The 24578-nt window shown below is 44.2% G+C and overlaps 1 protein-coding gene across 2 annotated transcripts in view; it reads left to right on the top strand.

Annotated features, from left to right (window-relative positions):
- TCP11L2 (t-complex 11 like 2) overlaps nt 1-24578 on the top strand; it is a 49504-nt gene that overhangs the window by 3317 nt on the left and 21609 nt on the right. Inside the window, exons 2-6 of one of the 2 annotated variants that reach the window (XM_062202979.1) lie at nt 7122-7314; nt 11365-11500; nt 15569-15689; nt 17196-17416; nt 20640-20776. In XM_062202979.1, coding sequence (XP_062058963.1) covers nt 7158-7314; nt 11365-11500; nt 15569-15689; nt 17196-17416; nt 20640-20776 — 772 coding nt within the window. In that variant the 5' untranslated portion in view covers nt 7122-7157. Of the gene's footprint in view, nt 1-7121; nt 7315-11364; nt 11501-15550; nt 15690-17195; nt 17417-20639; nt 20777-24578 lie in introns of both variants that reach the window. The other variant, XM_062202978.1, reaches the window with a different exon arrangement.

The raw sequence follows: 24578 nt of genomic DNA, 5'->3' as shown, positions 1-24578 counted from the left end.
GAGACAGAGAGAGAGAGCTCTTCCATCCACTGGTTTACTTCCTAGATGCCTACAATGTTCAGAGCTGGGCCAAACCAAAGCCAGAAGCCCAAACTCCATCTGGGTCTCCCACCTGGGTGGCAGGGACCCTAGCACTTGAGCCATCGTCTGCTGCCTCCCAGTATGCTTTATCCGGAAGCTAGACTGGAAGTGGAGGTGCTGAACTTCAATTGGCAAAGCATTCCAATATAGGATATCGGTATCCCAAGTTGGCTAAAACCCAGTGTGCTACAGCACCTGTCCTGATACTTTGGACTTTTTATTTTTTAAATCTACCTCTCCCCTTTTAAATATTTATTTTATTTATTTGAGAGGCAGAGTGACAGAGGGAAAGACAGATAAAGGGATCTTCCATCTGTTGGATCACTGCCTACATGACTGCAGTGGCTGGGGCTGAGCCAAGCTAAAGTCAGGTATCTGGAACTCCATCAGGTCTCTGATGGGGGTGGCAGGGGCCCAAGCAATTGGGCCATCTTCTCCTGCTTTACCAGGTCCATGAACAGGGATCTAGATCAGAAGCAGAGTAGCCAGGACTGGAACTGGCACCCGCACTCCTCTATAGTATGCCAGAGTTGCAAATGACAGCCTAACCCACCGCGTCACAGCACTGACCCCCAAAACTCTTTATTCAGTTGCAAGAATAGTATCAAGGACACCCCACACTCTACCTTTTCTTCAGATTCACCTGTTAACATTTAGCTTTTTATTTTATTTTATTTTTAAAAGATTTTCTTATTGGAAAGGCAGAGTTACAGAGAGAGACAGAGACAGAGAGAGAGCTTCCATTTGCTGGTTCACTCCCTAAATGGCTGCAATAGCCGAAGCTGAGCCAGGAGCTTCTTCCAGGTCTCTCATGTGGATGCCAGGACCCCAAACACTTGGCCATCTTCTGCTGCTTTCTTATCTTATTTTATTTTTTTAAGATTTATTTTATTTATTTGAAAGGCAGAGTTACAAAAAGAGATAGAGACAGAGGTCTTCCATCCACTGGTTCACTCCCCAGATGGCTGCGACAGCCAGGGCTGGGCTTGGCTGAAACCAGAAGCCAGGAGCTTCTTCTGGGTCCTCCATGTGGTTGCAGGGGCCCAAAGACCTGGGCCATCCTCTGCTGCCTTCCCAGGTGCACCAACAGGGAGCTGGATCAGAAATGGAGCAGCTGGAAATGGGATGCTGCTGCTGCAGGCCTTGGCTCAACCTGTTGTGCCACAGCACCGGCCCCTTCTCTCCTCTTTCGTTTGAGCCATTTGAGAGAAAGCTGCACAGATCATGATCCTTTATTCCTAATATAAACACAACACATTTATCAACTTTAGTATATTTAACATGGAAATATAAACAGTAGATTCAAGTATCATCACAATGTTGTCAGTTGTTCAATAATGTCCTTTGTACCACTTATTTTCTCCAGTGCAGAATCCAGTCTGGGATCTCCTGTTGCACTGTTATTGTCGTAGTCTGTTTTGTGCTGCTGTAACAGAATGCTACAGACTGGGTAATTTATAATGAACAGAAAGTTAATTTGGCTCATGGTTCTGCCAACTGGGCAGTCTTAGATCAAGGGGCTAGCATCTGGTGAGGGCCTTCACGCTGCACATATAGTGATAGAAGGCCCAACATGAGCAGGAGATCAAACTTGCTCCTTGGTGTCCTTCTAAAATTGGCATCAATCCATCTGCCACTGCCTCCGAGAGTGCAGCTCTCCTGACCTTAACACCTGCCATGGACCCACCTTCCAACATGGTCACATTGAGAATTAAGTTTCCAAAACGTGCTTTTCTGGGGGTGTGTTTAAACCAGAGCACTTATGCAGTCTCTTTTTATCTGGGACAGACATATCCTCAGCCTTCCTTTGTTTTATGTGGGGTTGACTTTTTTTTGGTATTTACAACTTCTTTTCATTAAAATAAAATAATAACTAGCATCTGCCAGGCACTTAACAGGAGCTGGAGTACTCGACAGAGATTTATTTCAATTTAACTTCACAACAATTCTGCAAGGTAGATACTGTCATTATCCCTGCTTTACAAACGCCAAGTACATGCCCTGTCTCCTGTGGTAAAATATCAAGAATTGGATGAGGAAGCCAGTCTGCCTGGCCCCAGAGCCTGTGTGCTTACTGCTTCAGTAACATATGTGTTGTCATGGGTGTATCTTTGTAACCATGAACAGTGCAGCACCATTGCAGGGAGTCTGCTGCAGAAGAGAGTTTTAGAAATAAAGCTGGGCCGGCGCCGTGGCTTAACAGGCTAATCCTCCGCCTTGCGGTGCCGGCACACCAGGTTCTAGTCCCGGTTGGGGCGCCAGATTCTATCCCGGTTGCTCCTCTTCCAGGCCAGCTCTCTGCTATGGCCCGGGAAGGCAGTGGAGGATGGCCCACGTCCTTGGGCCCTGCTCCCGCATGGGAGACCAGGAGAAGCACCTGGCTCCTGGCTTCGGATCAGCCCGATGCGCTGGCCGCAGCGGCCATTGGAGGGTGCACCAATGGCAAAAAGGAAGACCTTTCTCTCTGTCTCTCTCTCACTATCCACTCTGCCTGTCAAAAAAAAAAAAAAAAAAAAAAAAGAAAGAAAGAAAGAAAGAAAGTTGGACACAAGCTGAGGAATCACAGGCAAATTAAAACGCATTTCTCCTTTATCTGTGGGGGGATGCAGGACTAGCCCCCTGAGGCTCCTGTACCCATCCCCTCCTCTAAAATGTCAGTAATCATACTGTCATTCATTAAATCATGAGGATTTAAGTACCTGCTGCATTCTAGTCATTGACCTCAGGAGGAATGATGTAATACTGTATTTATTATTATAAAATGTAACAGTACAATGAAAAATGTGACTATGGGAATACTTAATTTTCTCTAACTGTTGAGCCACTGTGGTATTAAAGGCTTTGCTTGGCATTATCATTGGACTTTACCTGTGGTCAGTGAATAAAACCTCCAGGAAGGATGAGCTATAGTTGTTTGATTTGCTTGGTGAAGGTTAGGTAGATTTAAGTTTGTTGGTGTGAGAAACATTGCCTTTGTTAAAAAACACACAAAAATTATCCAGATTCCATTATTACTGATCTAGTTTGCAAAGCAGTCTAATTACCACAGTAGCTTTATCCCCAGCTGACTTATATGGGAAGCTAAGACCAGGAAAAGTAAGAGCAGGTGTGGGGGAACTTGCAGAAGACCCTTCACTCTGTGATGGGTCGTCTTGTTTTTGGCTTTTGTGTTTCAGACAAGGCAAGAGTTCTGTCCTAGGTAATGAGCCAGCCTTGTTTATTTCTAGGGGGGGGGGGCTGCTTTTATCATCCTGGGGTAAAACTGTTCTTTCTTCCCAAGTTTTTAATGCCCGAGATGATATTAGCAGGCAAATAATAACAAGCAGCTATTTTGTGTTTACTCTGTCAAACACTATTCCAAGCACTCTGCCTATATCACTAAATGAAATCCCATTCCAGCCCTGTGAGTTAGATATTGTTAGGTATTACCTATATTAGGAAGCAGACTATTTTTTTTTTTAAGATTTATTATTTATTTACTTGAGAGTTACAGACAGAGAGAGGGAGAGACAGAGAGAAAGGTCTTCCATGGCCGGTGCTGTGGTGCAGCGGATTAAAGCCCTGGCCTGAAGTGCTGGCATCCCATATGGGCGCTGGTTCGAGTCCCGGCTGCTCTTCTTCCAATCCAGCTCTCTGCTATGGCCTGGGGAAGCAGTAGGAATGGCTCAAGTCCTTGGGCCCCTGCACCCACATGGGAGACCTGGAAGAAGCTCCTGGCTCTTGATTGGCGCAGCTCCAGCCATTGCAGCCATTTGGAGAGTGAACCAATGAAAGGAAGGCCTTTCTCTCCGTCTCTCCCTCTCACTGTCTGTAACTCTATCTCTCAAATAAATAAATAAAACCTTAAAAAAAAAAAAAAAAAAGAAAGGTCTTCCATCTGTTGGTTCAGTCCCCGATTGGCTGCAATGGTTGGAGCTGGGCTGGTCTGAAACCAGGAGCTTCCTCCAGGTCTCCCACATGGGTGCAGGGGCCCAAGCATTGGGCCCTCCTCCACTGCTTTCCCAGGCCACTATCAGGGAGCTGGATTGGAAGTAGAGCAGCTAGGACTCGAACTAGTGCCCACATAGGATGTCGGTGCTGCAGATGGAGGCTTAACCTACTATGCCACAGCACTGGCCCAGACCATTTCTATATAGAATGCTGCGAGATGTTTTGGCTTCAAAGACCCTTTGGCTTCTGCTTGGACACACCAAGGCCCTGTTATAAAGTGGAGGCTTCTACCAACTCAGTGAAAGTTTCTGAACATTTTGAAGCTTTTACATTTTCTGTTACATCTTCTGGACCAAGAACTCTATCTCCAATGAATTGTGATGGAGAGAGTAATTGCACACTGTTAAGCATGGCTGCCGTGAACAGATTTAATTTCTTAAACTTGTAGTGACACCTGATGAAACTGAATTTGGAGCATCTTAGCAATTTCTAACTGGAAGAAACATCACTGGCCCAACCCTCAGTAAAATGAGGTGAAAAGAGCGGATGTGATATTCATAAAGTCACACGGCCCCAAACCCTTAACTCCTAACTCCTTCACCTAGAGCTTTTTATTGTTTAAATCTTTGCACTTTGCTGCCTTGTTAAACACAATTAAGAAATCCACCAAGTGTGCTGTTAACAGTTATAACTGTTAACCTAGTTCATAAACTCCTTGTGGATGAAAGCTTTTATTCATTTTTACTTGGAAGAACAGCCCAGGACTGCTCATCCGAGGTAGCTGTAATGGAGGAAGACAAATAGCAAAGCAGTCTTAGCATAGTTATTACTTTGCAGGGAAATGACTGAAAAAAATCATAATGTGGAAACAGCCTGAGAAATCTAAATGAGAGTATGACAAGGACCTGGGGTCCTAATAAGGTAGGTAGGCTTAGGCAGAAGATTCTCTGCTCCAGGGCTTGGATGTTGGCCCTGCCAGGCCTGGAAACAGGTAGCGGTATCAGTTTGCAAATGTTCTGGTTGAAGCTGTACCAAATGGGATTCAGTGATTCTTACTTAGCTGACACTGAATGAATGCGTGTCATGTACTTGGCAGTGGCTATGAGACACTGTCTCTGCCTTGGTAAAGAGGTTCGGAAGTAGTCACAGATGAAAATAACTAGAGAAGAGACTAAGAGCTCTCATAGGGACGCAGGAGATGTGCTACCGACCCACACAGAGGAGCGCCATGGAGTCTGTCTGGCCAGAGGGTACAGGGAAGACTTCCTGGGAAAAGCTGTCATTTTCCAAGAAATCCCAACAGTAGGAAGTAAAATGCTGGCAGAGAGCGAGAAAGCGTGCTGCAGGGGAGAGTGAGCATTCTACTTAGGGTTGGGATCTGGTGGCTGTAGAAGGGTTAGAGAAGCCCCCTTTCCTCTGTCCCCTTGATGCCAGGGTTTGAGTCTGTTGTGTAGCCTGTGTACACGGCGGTTGGCTTCGGGGTTCTAGCGTAAAGTGAGCGTCTCTCCAAGGCTCCCTGGCAGTTTCTCTCCAGCCCTTGCCCTGCAGCCTGTAGAGGCAGGCTCTGCCTTAGTGGATTTTCTGTTCACGAAAGCAGTGGGCCAGGCAGGGTTCATTTCTGTAAGCGGCAGGACTGGAGAAAGGTTAAGTGAGGCAAGGTACAAATGCCTTGGACGCTTGATCCTTAGTAAATCCCTCTCGGGTTCATTTTTGTTCCTGAGGAATTTTTTAAAAAATGTCTCTTTCTTGCCACAGAGGCTAGGCCCCTCCACTCCCCTCAGTCCTGACCACGCCTCTCCTTTCTCGCACTTTCACAGCCTTGTCTTGTTTTCCGCTCTCTCACCTGTTGGCTTCCAGCCCACACAATTTTAGGTAACGGGACTTGAGGACCATGAGAGCATGGTGTTTTCTGCCATGTTTGCTGTTCCTTTTCCTAGTGCCTCGTACCCAGTAAACACTCAAGAAGTGCTACTGACGTTACCAGAGAAGCCGTGTAGGCATCTCCAGGCCCGGTGTGTGTAGTGGGGGTTTTGTGTTCTGGTGGCTTTCCAAGTGCTTTACTTCTCATCATTCAGGCTGGTTCAGGTGTAAAGGACTCCGTGAGCTCTTCCTGTCATTATTGTCCATTTAGGATTTCAGGTGCCTTTCTCACCGGGGACAGGTTTCCCTTTCAGTGTCAACTGACACCACACTCGTATCAGGGCCAGCTCCCTCACGGGCCTGGCTGGTCCTCTTGGGCCCCGGCCCGGGCACCTTGTGGGCCCCTGATCTCCTTTCTGGGTCGCGCTTAGGTCCAGCTGCCCTTCGCTGGGACGCAATCCGATGCCCCAGAAACAGCACTGGATGTAGAACCAAGGGACTTGTTTTATGGCGTAGGAAGTCCCCTTGTCCCTCTAAGTGTGTCCACCGCCTGTAAACTGGGACCCCAGATGCCTGTGTGCTCCTGGGTTATGGTGCGTACTTGATCAGTTGTCAAGTACAAAACGAGTAGGAGGTCTTACCCTCACATCAGGGCAGTTCATGTGCCAGTGGAGAGGAGGAGGCTAGAGACTTGCCAGCCAGAGATTCTAATCAGTCTTTCGGCTCTCCCAGGAGGCTCACAGCAAGAAGAGACTGATGTCAGAAACATTTCATTGAAAACAAAGCAATAGGAACAACAATCACAGCTACCACTAGCTCTGTGTTAAGCATTTGAATAAAATTAATCCCTTTTAGTCTTTAAACAACTCTGTGAGGTCGTTCTTTCAGGCTGGTCTCATTGATGAGCTAGGTGGGTAAGTGACCTCCCCAAGGTCACAGACAAAAAGACAGATGAACAGTTTGACCCCGGAGCCCCACCCTCTTACCTTCCCATTTTTAGCAACCCAGGAGGAGCGAGTATGTGTGTGTTACACCTGTTGTTTTAAGGATCTGTCATTGGTTATAACTGCCCCATATTCAACATGAGCATGTCATGAGTCAGCTCACACCTGTGGAACCCCGGAAGGAAGTCAACCTTGATGCCTAGTGACAACCTGACCAGGCAAGATCCTCATCCAGGGGCCTTTTCAGTCCTGCAATATTGGCGGAAGTACTGCAGAATACTGACCGGGGTCTGTTTGTCTGTGCAGGTGCTATCTCTTTTATCCAGACTCGACTGACACACCATGCCCTTCCATGGCGAGAAGCAGTGTGTGGGCGAGGACCAGCCAAGCGACTCGGACTCTTCGAGGTTTTCGGAAAGCATGGCTTCACTCAGCGACTGCGAGTGCTCCCGGCAAAGCTTTACAAGCGACTCCTCCAGCAAATCCAGCTCTCCTGCTTGTGAGCCAACAGAGGAACCAGGGCTCAGGCCGGGGTGGGGCTGGGCGCTCTTAGACACGCCCCTTGGATTTGATAACTCAGAGGGCTGAGAGCAGAACACAGGCTGCCCCTCCTTTCTAAATGTGTCAGAACTGCACTGCAGAGGCACTGCGGGTTTTTTGGACAGGCTTTCCGGAAATAAATAGCCGCTGAAGTCTACAACCTACTGATTTTCATTGGATTACTGATTTGTTTTCTTTTTTGCCATAAACCAGGCCCCCAGCCTTGCCTCTCTGCTCTTGCAAATTGTGGAAAGCCCTTCTGTTTTGGATACTTCTCAAGGATAAATTCAGATTGATTGTCTGATTGGTTCTCATTTTCATTGAAGCAAATTTGCCTTTGTTGAACAGTCAGGCAGGAAATGAAATAACCTAAAGAGTTTCCTGCTGATTTCAAAAACTGTGTGCCAATTGCCCCCAGAAAGTTGCCCCAAGGAGAATTACCACACTAGAGATGGCAGAAGAAATTGAAAGAGTGGCCCAGCAAAGGGAGATCTGTTCCTTTTTGTGTTTATGTGGAAACTAGAGTTGGGTAAAGCTGGTGTGTTTGCCCTTTAAAAAAAAAAAAAAAAAAAGCAATGTTTTATTTATTTGAAAGGTAGAGAGACAGAGATCTCTCATCTGCTGCTTTACTCCCCAAATGTCCACAACAGGTGGATGGGCTGGACCAAAACTAGGAACTAGAAACTCAGTGTAGGCTCCCACATGGGTGGTAGGAACCAGATATTTGAGCCACCATTGATGCCTTAGCAAGAAGCTAGAATGGGGAGCAGAGCGGGCGCTCAAACCCAGGCACTCTGATGCAGGTGCAGGTATCCCAAGTGGCATCTTAGCTGCTATGCTAATTGTCTGCCCATCTTGGTTTGTTTTTTTTTTTTTTAATGTTTTTTCAATGACTATTGTCTGACAAAGCAAATGCAGACAAAAGCAACTAATGTTTAATACCCAATGTCCATTTTTTAAAAAGATTTATTTTTTTATTTATTTGAAAGACAGTTACAGAGAGAGGTAGAGACAGAGATAGAAGTCTTCCATCTGATGGTTCATTCCCCAGTTGGCCACAACTGCCAGAACTGCGCCCATCTGAAGCCAGGAGCCAGGAGCCTCTTCCAGGTCTCCCATGCGGATGCAGGGGCCCAAGGACTTGGGCCATCTTCTACTGCTATCTCAGGCCATAGCAAAGAGCTGGATTAGAAGAGGAGCAGCTAGGACTAGAACTGGCACCCAAATGGGATGCTGGAGCTACAGGCCAGGGCTTTAACCAGCTGTGCCACAGTGCCAGCCCCCCCACCCAGTGTCTATTTTTAAAAGTTTGTTCATTTTTATTTATTTTAAATTTTTATGTTCTCACTTTTGAGAAATTGGGAAAATGCATAAAACTTAACTGTATTGTTACCCTTTGCACAGATGTACGTGTGTACATACTTGGGTGTGTCGACTCTTAACGGTATTCTAGCCAAAAATTTACTCATGGTAATTTTATTTATTTTTAAAGATTTATTTATTTGAGAGACAGAGAGGGAGAGAGATCTCCCATCTACTGGTTCACTGCCGAGATGGCTGCAGCAGCTGGTCTGGGCCAGACTGAAGCCAGGAGCCCAGAACTCCATCCAAGTCGCCCACAGGGGCACTGGAGCTGTCACCTGCTGGCTCCCAGCGTGTGCGTTAGCAGGAAGCTGGATTGGAAATGGAGCCGCCTGGACTTGCATTGGCACTCTGATGTGTGATGCTGCCAGTTTAACCTTCTGTGCCACAATCCGAGCCCCTCATGATTTTTTAAGTTTTATTTTCTTTTTTATGATCAACATGTGTTTTTATTTTTTTTATTTATTTATTTTTGTTTGTTTGTTTTTTTGTGTTTTTATTTTTTAAAGATTTATTTATTTATTTATTTGAAAGGCATAGAGAGAGAGAGAGAGAGAGAGAGAGATCTTTAGTCTGCTGGTACACTCCCCAGATGGCTATAACAGCCAGGGTGGGGCCATGCCAGGCTGAAGCTAGGAGCCAGAAGCTTCTTCCAGGTCTCCCACAGGGTTTGCAGGTGCCCAAACACTTGGGCCATCTTCTGTTGCTTTCCCCAGGCCATTAGCAGGGAGCTGGATCAGAAATGGAGTAGCCAGGGTTTGAACTGGTGCTCACATGAGATGCCCCCCCTCATGATAATTTTGAACATTGTTTTTATGACTGCCTACTACTTCATCAAGTAAATATAACATAAATTTACTTAACCATTGATTTATCATTGGATGTTTAATTAGTTTGCACTCTTTCTGCCATTATAAAATAGTTCTTTATGCACATTTTGGTGCATAAAGGCTTTCTGTTCCTTGGGATGTCTTTGGATTATTGGACCAAAGTATATAGACATTTAAAAGGAGAATCATAGGTAGAGTTGGTACAAGAGTTAACAGCAGCCACCCCAGGTTTCTGTGCCTTTGCTCACTCTTTGGGTAGGGTTGCTGCATCTGACAACAGGGAACCCAGGCTTCCTGAAGAAGAGTTTCACTAACTCTGGTTATCATCTATCTCCCCCCGCCGCCGCAACTGCTTCCTGCTGCTTCTCCTTTTTAAAAATAAGTTAGGTAGCAAAGTGTTGCTTCTCCATGCACTTGCTTGAGGTTATGATTTTTAATTCACAGAAGCTAAACAGTGATTTTCAAAAGTCACAGTTTATTGGAACAATTTCTTTAGAAATTGTAATCTTTAGAAATATCTCAAATTCTGTACTTACTAATTCCTACCAAGTTATCTAACTTCTAAGATTTTATTTTATTTTACTTTATTTATGTATATTTATTGAGTTCTATGTTTTTCTTTACCTAAATTATCTCATTTAATCACATTAGGGCAACCCTGTAAGGAGGTAAACCATGCCTCAATTAAGTCAAATGATAACTTACCAGCTAGCAAAACTTAGGGTTGAACCCTAAAGATCATGCTATACTGGCTATACTTTCATAGTTTATAGTTTTAAGTAATCAGTTATTTCATATTGAGTCTAGTTGTTAAATTTAAGAATTATTAAGAATTCTAAATTCCACAGTGACTTTTTGTAACCTACGACTGTTCCCACTTTGAAATACATCTTTTTACCTAAGCAAAAAAAAAAAAAAAAAAAAAAAAAAAAAAGAATTCTAAATTCAAGAATAAAGTCTGGCAGGCGCCATGGCTCACTTGACTAATCCTCGGCCTGCGGCGCCGGTACCCCAGGTTCTAGTCCCTGTCAGGGCACCAGATTCTGTCCCAGTTGCTCCTCTTCCAGTCTAGCTCTCTGCTGTGGCCCAGGAGTACAGTGGAGGATGGCCCAAGTGCTTGGGCCCTGTACCCGCATGGGAGACCAGGAGAAGCACCTGGCTCCTGGCTTCAGATCGGCGCAGCGCACAGGCCGTAGCAGCCATTTGGGGGGTGAACCAACAAAAGGAAGACCTTTCTCTCTCTCTCTCTCTCTCTCTCTCTCTCTCTCTCTCACTGTCTAACTCTGCCTGTCAAATAAAAAAAGAATAAAGTCTTATCATTTTCCTGTATAATACATGTAATAAGTGCAGATACACTAGGTACTAAAAAAATAGATGATTTAATTTTTAAAATTAACTTATGGGCCTATATTATAAGATTGCCTCAAAAACAGTCTTACTAATTTATTGTTGAATATGGAGAATTTATTGTCAAATACAATAACTGAAGCCATGAAAGGAGTTCTTAAATTTTTTTAAAGTCTTCATTAAGTGAGTACATCCACCTATTTTTGTATAAAGAGATACTTCAAAAAAATCATGGAAAATGAATGAATACTAGAAAACATTATTCATGGATTTAAAAATGTTTGTACCAAAATAACCTTACCATTTAATTCTGTTTTCCATGGACTTTTTGAAGTACCTTTATATATTCTCTTTACTTGTGAAATCCTAGAATATGCATTGAAATAAATTAAACCTTGTGAGCATCAGGAGGCTTCACTGGGTGACAGCATTTCTTCCACGTCATTTACTGACTTTCGTTTTTCTTTCAGCAATGAGCCCTCCTAGGGTGGTAACCTTTGATGAAGTTATGGCTGCAGCCAGGAATTTATCAAACATGACTCTTGCTCATGAAATTGCTGTAAATGAGAACTTCCAGCTGAAACAAGATGCCCTCCCAGAGAACAGGTAATCTGGAGGCGTTTGTTGTATATAAACCATATTGAAGAGTCTATGTGTATGTGTACCTGTGTGTGTGTGTGTGAGAGAGAGAGAGAGGGAGGGAGGGAGGGAGGGAGGGAGAGAGAGAGAAACACTATACATGTATACATGTGTTCATACTGAGTCCTGGAAGTTCTTCCAGAATATTCACAGGGGAGAAACAGTATTCAGCTCTCTAATAAGGTCTTTTTTGTAAATAAATTCATTTAGGGTACATGTTACCCATCATCCTTAGACCTTATCTCACATGTTACTTCCTGAGGGAAGCTTTTTCTGATGGTCCTGTACCCCTGGACCACATTTAATTCCTTTGCTGAAGACTCATAGCTCCCAGGGCCTCCCTTTTGATAAGAGGATTTATAATTTAATGCTTTATGTCAATTTCATGCTTGTGTTTGTTCTTCTGAATTGCCAAAGCGCTAAGAATAGGCAATGCAGAAGCATTTGGAGATAGGGATCCCAGCTGCAAGGGGAAGTTCCTGGTGAATTTCAGCCGCAGGGACTTTGTCGAGAGCCACCTCCTTCCATCCTACCTCAGTTTCTCTGGCATCAGTGGCTCACAACCAAGAGCAGAGCCCATTCCTACAGATAGGTTACCTTTAGAGCTTAAGTTGGCTCACAGATAATGGCATGGAATTCTCTAGTTCACAGTACCAGTTAAGATGTTCCCTATATCAATTAAGACCAACCTATAATATTTGATCCCATTTAGAACTTTCTCGTTCCCTTTAAAATAGCAAAATAAGCAAAGATAATAGCTTCCCTTTTTAAAGCTGAATTGTAATCCTCCTGGATTATATTAAAGTTGCTCATAATAATAATTAATATTTTAAAAAATCACTAGCTAACGTAGGCATAACTGGTTTTCTTGGTGGCTGCATTTTGCTGTGATCCTGTAGCCCAGCTCTATTGCTGCATCCGTGGGCTCGGCTACCATCATCTGCGACCTGGGCTCTTTCAGTCCAAATCAGCGGTCCTGTCTTCATTCTTAGTTCTCCCCCCACCTCACCCCCAGCCCACCCTCGGTATCCAAACAGTAGGCGTGTGAGCTTTCTGAAGAATGAATCCCGTCAGATAATTTCTTTGCTTTAGACCTTTCAGTGGTTTTCTGTTACACATAAAATAAAAACCCAGACTTTTTCTTCTGGCCTGGGACGCCCTACTTCCCCGACCCCATCTCTTAGTGTTTTACCCCTGCTTGCAATACTTTAGCCATGCTGGTGCTGGCTTCATTCCTGACCTCAGAGTATACCAAGTCTGATCCTGTCTCAGGGCCTCGTCCCCTTCCTCCTTGTTCTTTCCCTGGATTGGCTATTTTCTTCCTCCCGTTTGAGTCTGCACTCAGGGTCACTGCCTTAGAGAAGCTTTCTTCAGCCGCCTAGCAAAAGCAGTAGCCTTTCTATCCCTGGCCACTGCATTGTCTCACTCTGTCTACCCCATAGCTGTGAAACCGGCGTACTCACTTTCATCTGTTTCTATCTTTCTGTCCTTGCTAACATATAAGCTTTTTGAGGATGGAGATTTTCTTCCCACTGCCTAAAGCAAGGCCTAGTGTATGCTGGATGTTCAGTAAACATTTATTTGCTGAATAATAAAAATGAATTTTTTAAAGTTAACTTCAGTGTTTTTATGAATATAGCAAAAGACAGTTTGGCAGTATCTGTATTTTTAATCCAAAAGGTGTGGGTTCAGGTCAGGTAAAGGCACATTAGGATCAGACAGACCCTAGGATTGGAATCTTGGCGTTGGGATGATCATGTTCCCCAGAATAAAAATGGGTACTACGCTATTCAGTTCAAATGTATGCTTATTGCATAAAAGTACCTTACACATAAGTGCTTGAGACTATAGAAAATATTAATCTCTCTGGAAACAGTTCAGAGTGAGGACACAATGCCTTTGCTTAAAAATGAAGTAGCGTACTATGCAACCATAGCTGTTGATGTTGACATGCCCTCCACAATGTTCAAGTTGATCCTTTTTAACATCTGGCCAACTCTCATACTTTATAAAATCTATTCTCAGAGGGGAAAACCTGCTAAAATCTGTAAGGTTCTGACACCGGTCAGAAATGACTTTAAAAATGATTTGATTGGGGGGCAGGTGTTTAGACCAGCGCTTAATCTACTGGCTGGGAGGCCTACATCTCATGTCTATTGCAATGCCTGGGTTTTTGTCCCAGCTCTTACCAATGTGCAACCTGAGAGGCAACAAGTAGTTGGGACCCTGCCACCCATGTGGGAGACCTGGTTTAGTTCCTGGTTTGGGGCTTTGGCCTGGCCCAGTCTTAGTCAATGTGAGCATTTAGAGAATGAACCAGTGAATGGTACTATCTGTCTCTCCCTCTCAGGTAAATAAATAAATTGATATGTAATAAATTATTTGGTTATATTCACTTCCTGTGCCACCCCTCCCCTCAACTTGTCTAGGAAATTAAAGAACTGAAATGCTCTATAGCCTTTAGGAAAGCTCATTTTATTTTGAAAAGATTTATTTATTTATTTGAGAGGCAGAGTTACAGAGAGACAGAGAGAGAGGTCTTCGCTCCACTGGTTTATTCCACAAATGGCCACAATGGTCCGAAGCCAAAAGCCAGGAGCCAGGAGCTTCTTCCTGGTCTCTTATCTGGGTGCAGGGGCCCAAGCACTTGAGTCATCTTCCACTGCTTTCCCTGGTGCATTAGCAGGTAGCTGCATTGCAAGTGGAGCAACCAGAACTCGAACTGGTGCCCATAAGGGATGCTGGTGTCACAGGCAGAGGCTTAACCTACTACACCACAGCATTTAAACCCCAGTATCCCTTAGGGAGCTCTAAACTTGTTTTAACCCATTTGCTGTTGGTCCATTCAAGCTAGAAGATGTGTGCAGCTTGTATTGAGTGAAAGTGCATCCTGGCAATATTTGCCTTTCTCATGGTTCTGGAGTTGCCCAGGGAAGGCTCAGACATGAGGAGTGGCATTTATGTTGAATGAATCCCCTCAGGCGACCAGAATAACTTTTAGGACTTAAAGTTGCTGAGTTGAATATAATATTTGCTTAGGCTACCTGGGAGACCCAGAAGAAACTGCTGACTCCTGGCTTCAGCCCAACCCACTCTTTAGTTGTTGCTGCCATCTTGGGAGTGAACCAGCGGATGGAAGATCTGTCTGTTTCTCCTTCTCTCTTTGTAACTCTGCCTTTCAAATACATAATAAATCTTAAAAAAGAAGAAGAAAAGTTAGGAGATATGTTGAGCCATCAAATTATCAATTTATTCACCGTGTATTTGTCAGGCATTGGCTATATGTCAGTCACTGTGCTGGGCGCGATGGCAGGTACTTACGATCCGTGTGGGGGAGGTGCTTAGCTCTGTGGGGGAAAGAGAGCTATCAGTAATTACACTTCAGGGAAATACAAGTTTTGCTAAAAGTTGTTGCAAAATGTCATAGAGTTCAGCAGCCATGTGTATGAATGTGCTTCCGTTTTGGGACATTGACATAAGGGGTGAACCAAGGTGGCCACCTCTTCTATTGTGAGCTGTTCCTGGAGGCTTCTATTTCAGCAGTGTGGTCTGGCTAACTTTAAATGGGACATCTAAGCCGCAGCTGGCAGCCATTTAGATGCATGTCTCCTTGGGGCCAGTCTGTTCTATTCTGTGTCATGGAACTCCAGTTGTTGAGCAAAGAGCAACTTTGCCGTCCTCATCCCCCAAATCTAGAGTCTGTGTAGAAAAGTAGCTTGGTAAATTATGGTATCTCCTTAGGACAGAATTTTATGAACTTATCGAACACTCTACTAAGGAAGTATTTTAAAAACCTAGGGAAAAAAGGACAGAATAAAAATGAAAAAAAAGTATAGAACATTATATATACTGGTTACTCTTAACTATGTTAAAACAATGATTGGACATGGAAAATGTGTCAAAAGGTTAATAATGGGATTATGGGCAAGTTTTAGTCTTTTCCCCTCTATTTTCTAAGATGTCTATAATTAGCATGTTTTTTATTATTAGTGAAATAACGCTTATTTTAAAACGTAGTCTGTTTCTTCGCTGCAGCTTGGCTGGCCGAGTGAAGCATATTGTGCACCAGGCCTTCTGGGATGTCTTGGAATCAGAGCTAAGTGCCGAACCTCCTGAGTATGAACATGCTATCAAACTGTTTGAAGAAATCAGAGAGGTCAGTTGATTCTGTTTGTGTTCATCAGTGTCTTAGTGCATCTGAGTGCTCTTACAGAATACCATAGACTGGGCGGCTTATCAACAGCAGAAACTCATTTCTCACAGTTCTGGAGGCATGGTCAAGGTCAAGGTTCCAGCGGATTCTGTGTCTGGTGAGGGCCCACTTCTTGCTTCTTAGATGGCACCTTCTCCATGTGTTCTCACGTGGTGGGAAGAGCAGGGTTGCTCTCCAGGTTATTTATTTATTTTTATTATTATTTCATAAAGGCACTGATCCCGTTCATGAGGACTCCACACACGTGACCTTATCATATCCCACAGGCCTCACCTCTGAATACTGTCTCTTTGAGGAATGGGTTTCAATATGAACTTTGGGGGAACACAGACATTCAGACTATAGCAATTAAGGGTTTTTTTTTTTCACTAAAGACTGTTATATACCCTCTAGCTTTGGCTGTTGTTTTTGAAAAACAAGCGAGTTATATCACTGGTAGCATTTTCCCCTGCACTGCCGAGAGGAGAAGGCAGTGGACAGATCAGGGTGATGTGTAGGGCACAGAGTCCTCGTATTAGCTGGGAGCACAGACTGAAAGCAGACAGATGTGGTTTAGGGATGGACTCTGTCTTTAAGTCTGTTTCCTGAGTATTTACAAGGCACTTCTAAGAATTAAATGAGATGCCTGTTGAAATTTTAGCTAACATTTGCCAGGGACTTGCTCTATACCAAATACTAGATTATTTATTTACCCTTACCATAATGCTATGAGGTAGTTCCTCTTGTTATTCTTATTTTATGTAAAGAAACCAAGTTCCCTGACTCACCCAGGTCATACAGCTTTGAGAAGTGGAGAGGAATTTGAACAGGCCACTCCGGCTCAGAAACTGTGCCCCTGATTTTGTGCTGTGTATATTGGTACAGTGTCTGTTGTGTCATGAATATTCAATAAATAGGTTGCTCATTTAATGCAAGTTGTCTTCAAAAACTTTATGAAAAAGTTGTGCATGCATTTTACAGTATTTTGCATCAAAACTAACTTATCCTTTCATTTAGCTTTCCATAAACTTTTGAAGTCCCTTTGCATATAGTAAGTGTTTTATACGTAAAATAAGTCAAACCTGATGGACCTGGGGGCGTTTTCTTCTGCCTTTTTTTAAGAGTTCTTTCGGAGCCATGATCTGCGCCTTGTTCTTGCCTTCTGCACTGCTTACCCGTGGACTTTCCCGAGTGGTTTTAGTAATACGGCTTCCTTGCCGATTGTTTTCATCCCCGACAGGATCCGTCAGTTTTCCTGGTAGAGGGCTTTTAATGAGAAGGCATGGCTGTCTTTGTAGAGTTCAGATGCCAGAGTGCTTCTCTGGTCACCACTCAGCCTGCGTCAACCTCTGTGGCATCCGGGGCACAAAAAGATGGACAGGGGGCCTGACGTCCTGGTCACTGAAATGAAAGGCGACAGCCTTCGCTCATGAAACAGTGCTGTTAATCTTGCTTTCCTTCCCTGTGCAGACTCTTCTCTCTTTTCTGACTCCTGGAGGCAACCGGCTTCGTAACCAGATCTGTGAGGTTTTGGACACAGACCTCATCAGGCAGCAGGCCGAGCACAATGCTGTCGACATCCAAGGCCTGGCCAACTATGTCATCAGTACGATGGGTAAACTGTGTGCTCCCGTGCGAGATGACGACATCAGAGAGCTAAAGGCTACCGGCAACATCGTGGAGGGGCTGAGGTTAGCACTTCTGCTGCCTGCATTTTCTTCCAGTATCTTTGAATTCATTCAAAAGGGAACTGTGGGCGTCAGGGAACCAGAATAATAACTGATATCCCAAAGGAATTCTTGATCCTAGAAGAAAACCAAATAAGCAGGAGCAAGTCAATAATTTACTTTGTGCCTAGAGATTTCATGTAGAATGATCTCCATGTTTGTTGGTTTACGTAGGCCCTGGGGGTGAAGCGCCTCAGTCTGTTTTACGCCACTGTAACAGAACACCTGAGACTGGGTAATTTATAAAGAACAGACAGATATTTCTTACAGTTTTGGAGACTGGGAAATCCTAGGTCAAGGAGCCTGCTTCTGCCAAGGGCCTCCTAGGCACACCATCCCATGGTGGAGGTGGAATGGCATGGAAGCAGGCACACACGCATGAGGTGGGAATAATGTCGGACTTGATTTTGTAACAAACCCACTCTCACCGTAACAAAGTCACTCCCAGGATTAGAATATTAATCCATTCATGAGGATAGAGCCCTTATGACCTGTTCATCTCTTAAAGGTCCCGTCTCTCAACACTGTTGCATTGGAAGTTAATTTTCCAACCAGTGAACGTGGGAGGACAGATTCAAACCACAGCATGCAGTGATATGGAAAATAGGTATAATCCCAGACAGCCACGAGTTTACAGTCCAGCAGTGAGACAGACAGCCCTCGAATAAGCCACTACCATTGTGCTAAGTGCTATGGAAGGGGAAGTAGAGGGTCTTAACTGAGCTTCCCCAGGGGTCTTAATCTAGCCAGGGAAGACTTCTTTGCTAGTTAGGGTCACTAGCTGTTATAACACATAAACTCTGAATTCTCAGGAATCTAACTGATAAAAATCTGTTCCATATTCATATCCCAGACCAATTCTGGAGTTCTTAGAGAGCCATCTACATGTTGTTCAAGGACCCTTGTCCTTGGCTCCATACTTGCCCACATCTCAGAATCTGTCCATTCAGCTAGTAAATAGAAAGAGACCACGAGAATGGCACACCCAGTCTGCAGCTACCTCATCCTGGAAGAATCACATTCTCTTAACCGTGACTCGTCGGAAGGTCCCACCTAGATAGGGGGCCGGTGCTCTAGCACAGTGAGAGAAGCTGCCACCTGTAGTGCTGGCATCAGAGCACCGGTGCACTGGTTCAACTCCTGCTGTTCCACTTCTGATCTAACTCCCTGCTAGTGTGCCTAGGAAGGCAAAGGAAAATGGCCCATGGGCCCCTGCCACCCATGTGGGAGACCCAGATGGAGTACTGGGCTCCTGGCTTCTTTCTGGACCTAGCCCCAGCTGTTGTGGCTGTTTGGGGAGTGAGCTAGTTGATGGAAGATAACTCTATCTCTCCTTCTCTATCATTCTGCCTTTCAAATAAATAAATAAATTAAAAAAAAAAAAAAAAAAGGTGGGCCCAGGAATGGTAGTCGCTGATGAAAGCACACTTTGCAAGTATAATTCTGCAGAGAGGGATTGTGGGCCTTTTGTGGTCAGCTAGCCATCTCTGCTGCAGCTCCCCTTAGGAGTGTATGTGAAATCCTGAGAATCTCCTCTGCCTGTGTGTCAACAGGAACTTCCTGTGACCCTAAGTGAAACAAGAGTCTGCAATGCTTTTTGCTCTAGAGGAGTTTTTCTCCTTTTAAGCATGAATACAGCCATTTTAAGAATTGAGTTTTTTAGGCCGGCGCCATGGCTTAACAGGCTAATTCTCCACCTTGCGGTTCTAGTCCCGGTTGGGGCGCCGGATTCTATCCCGGTTGCCCCTCTTCCAGGCCAGCTCTCTGCTATGGCCTGGGAAGGCAGTGGAGGATGGCCCAAGTCCTTGGGCCCTGCACCCCATGGGAGACCAGGAGAAGCACCTGGCTCCTGGCTTCGGATCAGCGAGATGCGCTGGCCGCAGCAGCCATAGGAAGGTGAACCAATGGCAAAAAGGAAGACCTTTATCTCTCTCTCTCTCACTATCCACTCTGCCTGTCAAAAAAAATTTTTTTTTGAGTTTTTTTTTAAACAAAGATTTATTTTATTAATTTGAGAGGTAGAGTTACTGACAGTGAGAGGGAGAAACAGAGCGAAAGGTCTTCCTGCCATTGGTTCACTCCCCAAATGGCTGCAGTGGCTGGAGCTCCACCAATCTGAAGCCAGAAGCTAGGAGCTTCTTCCTGGTCTCCCGTCTGGATGCAGGGATGGGCCACCTTCTACTGCTTTTCCAGGCCACAGCAGAGAGCTGGATTGGAAGAGAAGCAGCTGGGACTAGAACTGGCGCCCATATGGGATGCTGGCCCTGCAGGTGGAGGATTAACCTACTGTGCAAGCCCCAAGAATTGAGTTTTATGTATCAATTGGGAACATTAGAACAAAACTGGTATGCATGTAGCAAGTAACTGACTTTGTGACCTTGGGCAAATTGATGGCCTCTCAAGGTGACACTTGCTATAAAATGGGCTTTCTGTATTGAGTTGTGCTCAATTCTGGCTGATGGTAATGCTTCAGTGAGGGATCCTTTCTTCCAGTTACTTTGTTGCCCGTGAATGATATCAAGTCTACAGTCTTGGTCTGTATTGAACATCTACTGGGTGCCACTGCTGCTGCACTACACATTCATTATCTCGTTGACTGTTCACCACGCCCCTCCAAGGTTGATGCTGTCCTCTTGTTTCACAGATGAGGAAACTTGAGGCTCAAGGAGATGGGGTAATTTATGCATGGCCACGAATCTGGTCATTGGTAAAATTGGATTTGCACACAGGGCTGCCCAGCTCTGAAATGAAGTATGTTTCCTTTGGAGCTTCACCACCCCCTCCTTCCTTTCTTCCACTATTTGTTTCCTTATTCCCTTGCGAATAAAAACCACATGTACTATGTTCAGATTCCTTGAGATTTCAGGGCTTTCAACTGGACATCCTTCTTGAACTTGTCTTCTGTCATTGCTGAGATACGTTTCTTAGCTGTCTTCCTGTCAGTTTCTGACTGGATGTAACGGGTCAGCTGGAGGTCTTAAATCTGCTGAAGTAAATAACTCTTGAGATCTATGGAACATGTTTGTTTGCTATACAAAAGCATGACCTTCTCTGCTGAGTGACCTTGCCAAATGGCAATTGGAGTTTGGGGGATGTTTCCCTTTTCCAGTCTGTAACCTAGGTAACAGTTAATGAATTTTGGCTTAGCTCCTTAATCACCTCTCTCTTTTCATTCTAAAATTTACAGACAAATATTTCATGTCCTGGACCTCATGAAAATGGACATGGCCAATTTTACAATAAGGAGTCTTAGACCACACCTTCAACGCCAGTTGGTGGAATATGAGAGAACCAAGTTCCAGGAAATTTTGGAAGAAACTCCAAGTAAGTATACTATCATGTGTATTTATATTGAAGTTGGGTGTCAATATGATACCTAAATAAAGAATTTTGACCTTGCTGTGAAACATCTTTTGACCTTTTAAAAAGACATAACAAATTGACAGTTGTTTTCTCTGTTCCAAGTATGTACTTAGTACTATTGACTTCATTCATTCAAGAAATATTTACTGAGCACCTGCTGTATTCCAGAAACTGCTTAGGTGGTACGGTTAATGTAGATAACAAAATAGAATAAAGTTGCATTCCCAAGAGCTGAGGTTCTAGTAGGCATGACTAATAAGCACTCATATTTTCAAATGTATTAAGTTCTGTAAAGAAAAATAGCATAAGGACATCAACAGTAATAGGGAAGGAAAGAGTGTAAGGGGTGACTTTTTGATGAGATAGACTGGGGAGGCCTCTTTAATAAGGAACATTTGAGCAAGGTTTGCAAAAACAATGAGAAAGACTGTGTGAAATCTGAGAGAAGGAACAATCTAGCCAGAGGGAGCTTCAAGTACAAAGTCCTGAGGCAGAATCTTGCTCGTGAAGTTGATAAATGCAAGACAGACATTGTGGCTGAAGCAGGTTAGGTAAGGGAAGAGTGATGGGAGATGAGGCTGGGAGGCAGACAGAGACAGGTCTCCTAGGCCCCTGTTAATAACCAGAAGAGTAGATTTCAGTCCAAATATGATGGAAAGTTATTGGAGAGTTCTGAGTTGGGAAGTGACATCTGATATTAATTTTTGAAAATACGGTCATGAGCCACATGATGACATTTCAGCCGACAGATCCTGTACCTGATGGGGAGCATCATGCAGTGATGTCATTGCCATCTTAGTTTGTATAAGAACATTTTCTGAGGTTTGTGCATTTCTAGGAACAGCCCCCAGGTGACCATACCAGGGCAGATAACAAATTGTTGAGAGCAAAGAGGGGAGCAGTTGCTTAGGCTAGAAATAGTGTTGACGTGTCGTAGGTGGTAGTGGTGGAAGAGTAGATTTGCTGGCGTTTAGAATGGAAAAAAAGAGGAGTTTGGAATATGTTTAAGGTTCTTGGTCTGGGCAACTAGGTGGATGGTGATGTATTTTAGTGAGATGAGAGAGACAAGGGAGAAGAAGGATGGGAAATGATAGAGAATAAGAAGTTTGTTTTGGATATATGATCTTTCAGATCTGGCTTGATATCAATGTGGAGATGACCATTGACATTTAGATAGAAGAAACTGGAGTTGAGAGGAATTGTAAGAACTATGGGTGTACAATTAGGAATCATCAATATGTTTGTGGTATACAAGGGGTCTTCTAAAAATTCATGAAAATTTTCTTTTGATTTATTTTCCCACAGCTTTTTGAGGTACCCTTGTATAAAGCCATGGAACTAGATTTCTTATCACGTGCTAGGCACCTTACATACATTAACTGATGTAATCCTTACGCCACCAATGGGAAGTCTTCTCCCCCACTTTTATGGATGAGGAAGCTGTCAGCAGGAAGAGGTTAAATTACTTCCCTCCATAACATAGACTGTAAGATGTGGTGTTGAGACCGAGCTCAGTAGCTGGCCCTGCAGTCCATGCTCTTATTTATCCCTGGATTATACTGGGTGACACTGCCTGGGCAGCGGGTGTAGATGTTGAAGGGGACTGACCTGGGACACTCCAGCATCTACAGGTTGAGATGAGGAGGAGGATTCAGCAATGGGGACTGTGAAGGAGTAACCAGAGAGGGAGTATAAAAGTCAGGAGAGGGTGAGTCCTACAAGGCAAGTGAAGACATGTTTGGAGAAGGTGGATGTGAGAGGGGGTGGTAGGTGCTGTCAGGTGGTGAGGAAGGAGGAAGGCTAAGGCTTGACCATCCATTAGTAACCAAGTGAAGACCGTTGGTAACCATGGGAGAGCTGTTTCAGGGGACTCGTGGGCCTGAAACCCAGACTGGAGGGAGGTCAGGGAAGAATGGAAGTAGAGGAAGTATATCCTTACTGCATCCTCACTATTACCAACTACCCGGTGAGGTAGGTGCAGTTATCCCCAGTGGGGGACTGAAATGTCAGGTGTTGCATTGCCGGCAAGAGGTTCACTGGCAGAGCCTTGGCACCACAATTCATTAACCACATCCAATACAGAGTTACATGATCCTCTGCCACCACTCTATAGACTGAGATTTTCTGCCAAAATAGTGAACAAACCAAGTGCCACTTCAGACAGAGCTGTGGCAGGCGGGAGAGCATCCAGGGGAGAGGGCGTGGAGAGCCACACGAGGAACAGTTGCTAAAGCTGGCCACGTTCTGCTTGGTAACAAGGAGACTCAGGTGGGCCAGGCACCACCCCACCGATTGACAGAAATTCAGACTTTGGTTAAGCTCTGTGATGATGACCAGGATCCATAGGAAGGAAGCCCCAGCCAGCCTGACCTTCTTAATAATTAGAGCTCTTTTAACTTTGGAATGGGCCTCTGTGTTGCCTGTACTGGAATGGGCCTCTGTGTTGCCTCTATGTTGCTTGTACTGGAATGGGCCTCTGTGTTGCCTCTATGTTGCTTGTACTGGAATGGGCCTCTGTGTTGCTAGTGCTAGCTAACATTATATCTGAGCATTTGTTACTTGCCAAATCCTTACTGTGTGCCAAACAGTTAACACTATTACTTCATTTAGGACTCACAAGTAGCCCTGAGAGGTTATGCCTGGGCCATCTTCTGCTTTCCCAGGTGCATTAGCAGGGAGCTGGAACAGAAGTGGAGCAGCAGGACTTGAAATGGCACGCATATTAGATGCCAGTGTTGCAGGCAAAGGCTTAACCTCCTGCATCACAATGCAGGCCTAAAGGCTCAATGACTTCTAAGGATCCTTCCACAATTCTGTGACTTCAAGCACTCTGTGGTTTTTAGCTCTCAAGGGAAAGGGATTAAGAGAAATAGGACCCTATTAGAGTGTGAAACCTGAACCTGTAGCAAATGCATTCTTAACAACATTTTTGTGAGACTGAAGTGGTTGGTGTCTTTTGTGTGCCTGTGCCTGTGGTATGTACTCAAAATGTGCCCTGGTCTTGAATCAAGATAGCTTGGAATCTTGAGCTCATTCCTTAATATAGGGTTGAATTGTAATTTTATTCCTCTCAAATTATTTCCTTCTTTACTTAAAACCTGGGTTTAGTAACCTGTAATAATTTACACCTTTCACATTGACTTGGCTATTTCCAGAGATTTAAGATGACATTAAATACAGCTATTCATATAAGTCATTATTACCCCACTAGAGAAATCAAGAATCCAGAAAGCAGAGGGTATATCAGGTATATCAGCTGTTAATTATATCCCCTAGTCACTCTGCCAAAAGTCAGCCCCTGTGTCCTAATACCAAAATAAGAGTCTCACAGTGTCAGGACGAAAGTGTTAGATTTTTATGCACACATGATTTTTATGTAATGATTACTAGAAAATTAATACAGAAAAGTACTCTGGATTTCTGAATGGACTCCAGGAAAATGCAATGGGACTGCAGTATGTTTGTGGAAAAATAAGTGTATTCTTATGTAAAAAAATTGAAATCCTTACATAGTTTTTGCATAATATGCATTTTTATAAACTTTTCAAAGACCCTTTGTATTTTGTTTTGTCATAGGAGAAAATATACCCAAGGGAGTCAGTGTTGTGGTACAGTGGGTTAAGCACAGTTTGTTGCTTAACCCACATTGGTTCTAGCCCTGGCTACTCTCCTTCTAATGCTGCTCCCTGCTATTGCACCTGGGAAAGCAGCCAAAGATGGCCCAAGTACTTGGGCCCTTGCCACGCATGTGGGAGACTCAGAT

This window comes from Lepus europaeus, chromosome 10 (assembly GCF_033115175.1).
Source record: "Lepus europaeus isolate LE1 chromosome 10, mLepTim1.pri, whole genome shotgun sequence".
In the NCBI taxonomy this organism is placed as follows: domain Eukaryota; kingdom Metazoa; phylum Chordata; class Mammalia; order Lagomorpha; family Leporidae; genus Lepus; species Lepus europaeus.
This window is presented reverse-complemented; position numbering and strand designations above follow the sequence as displayed.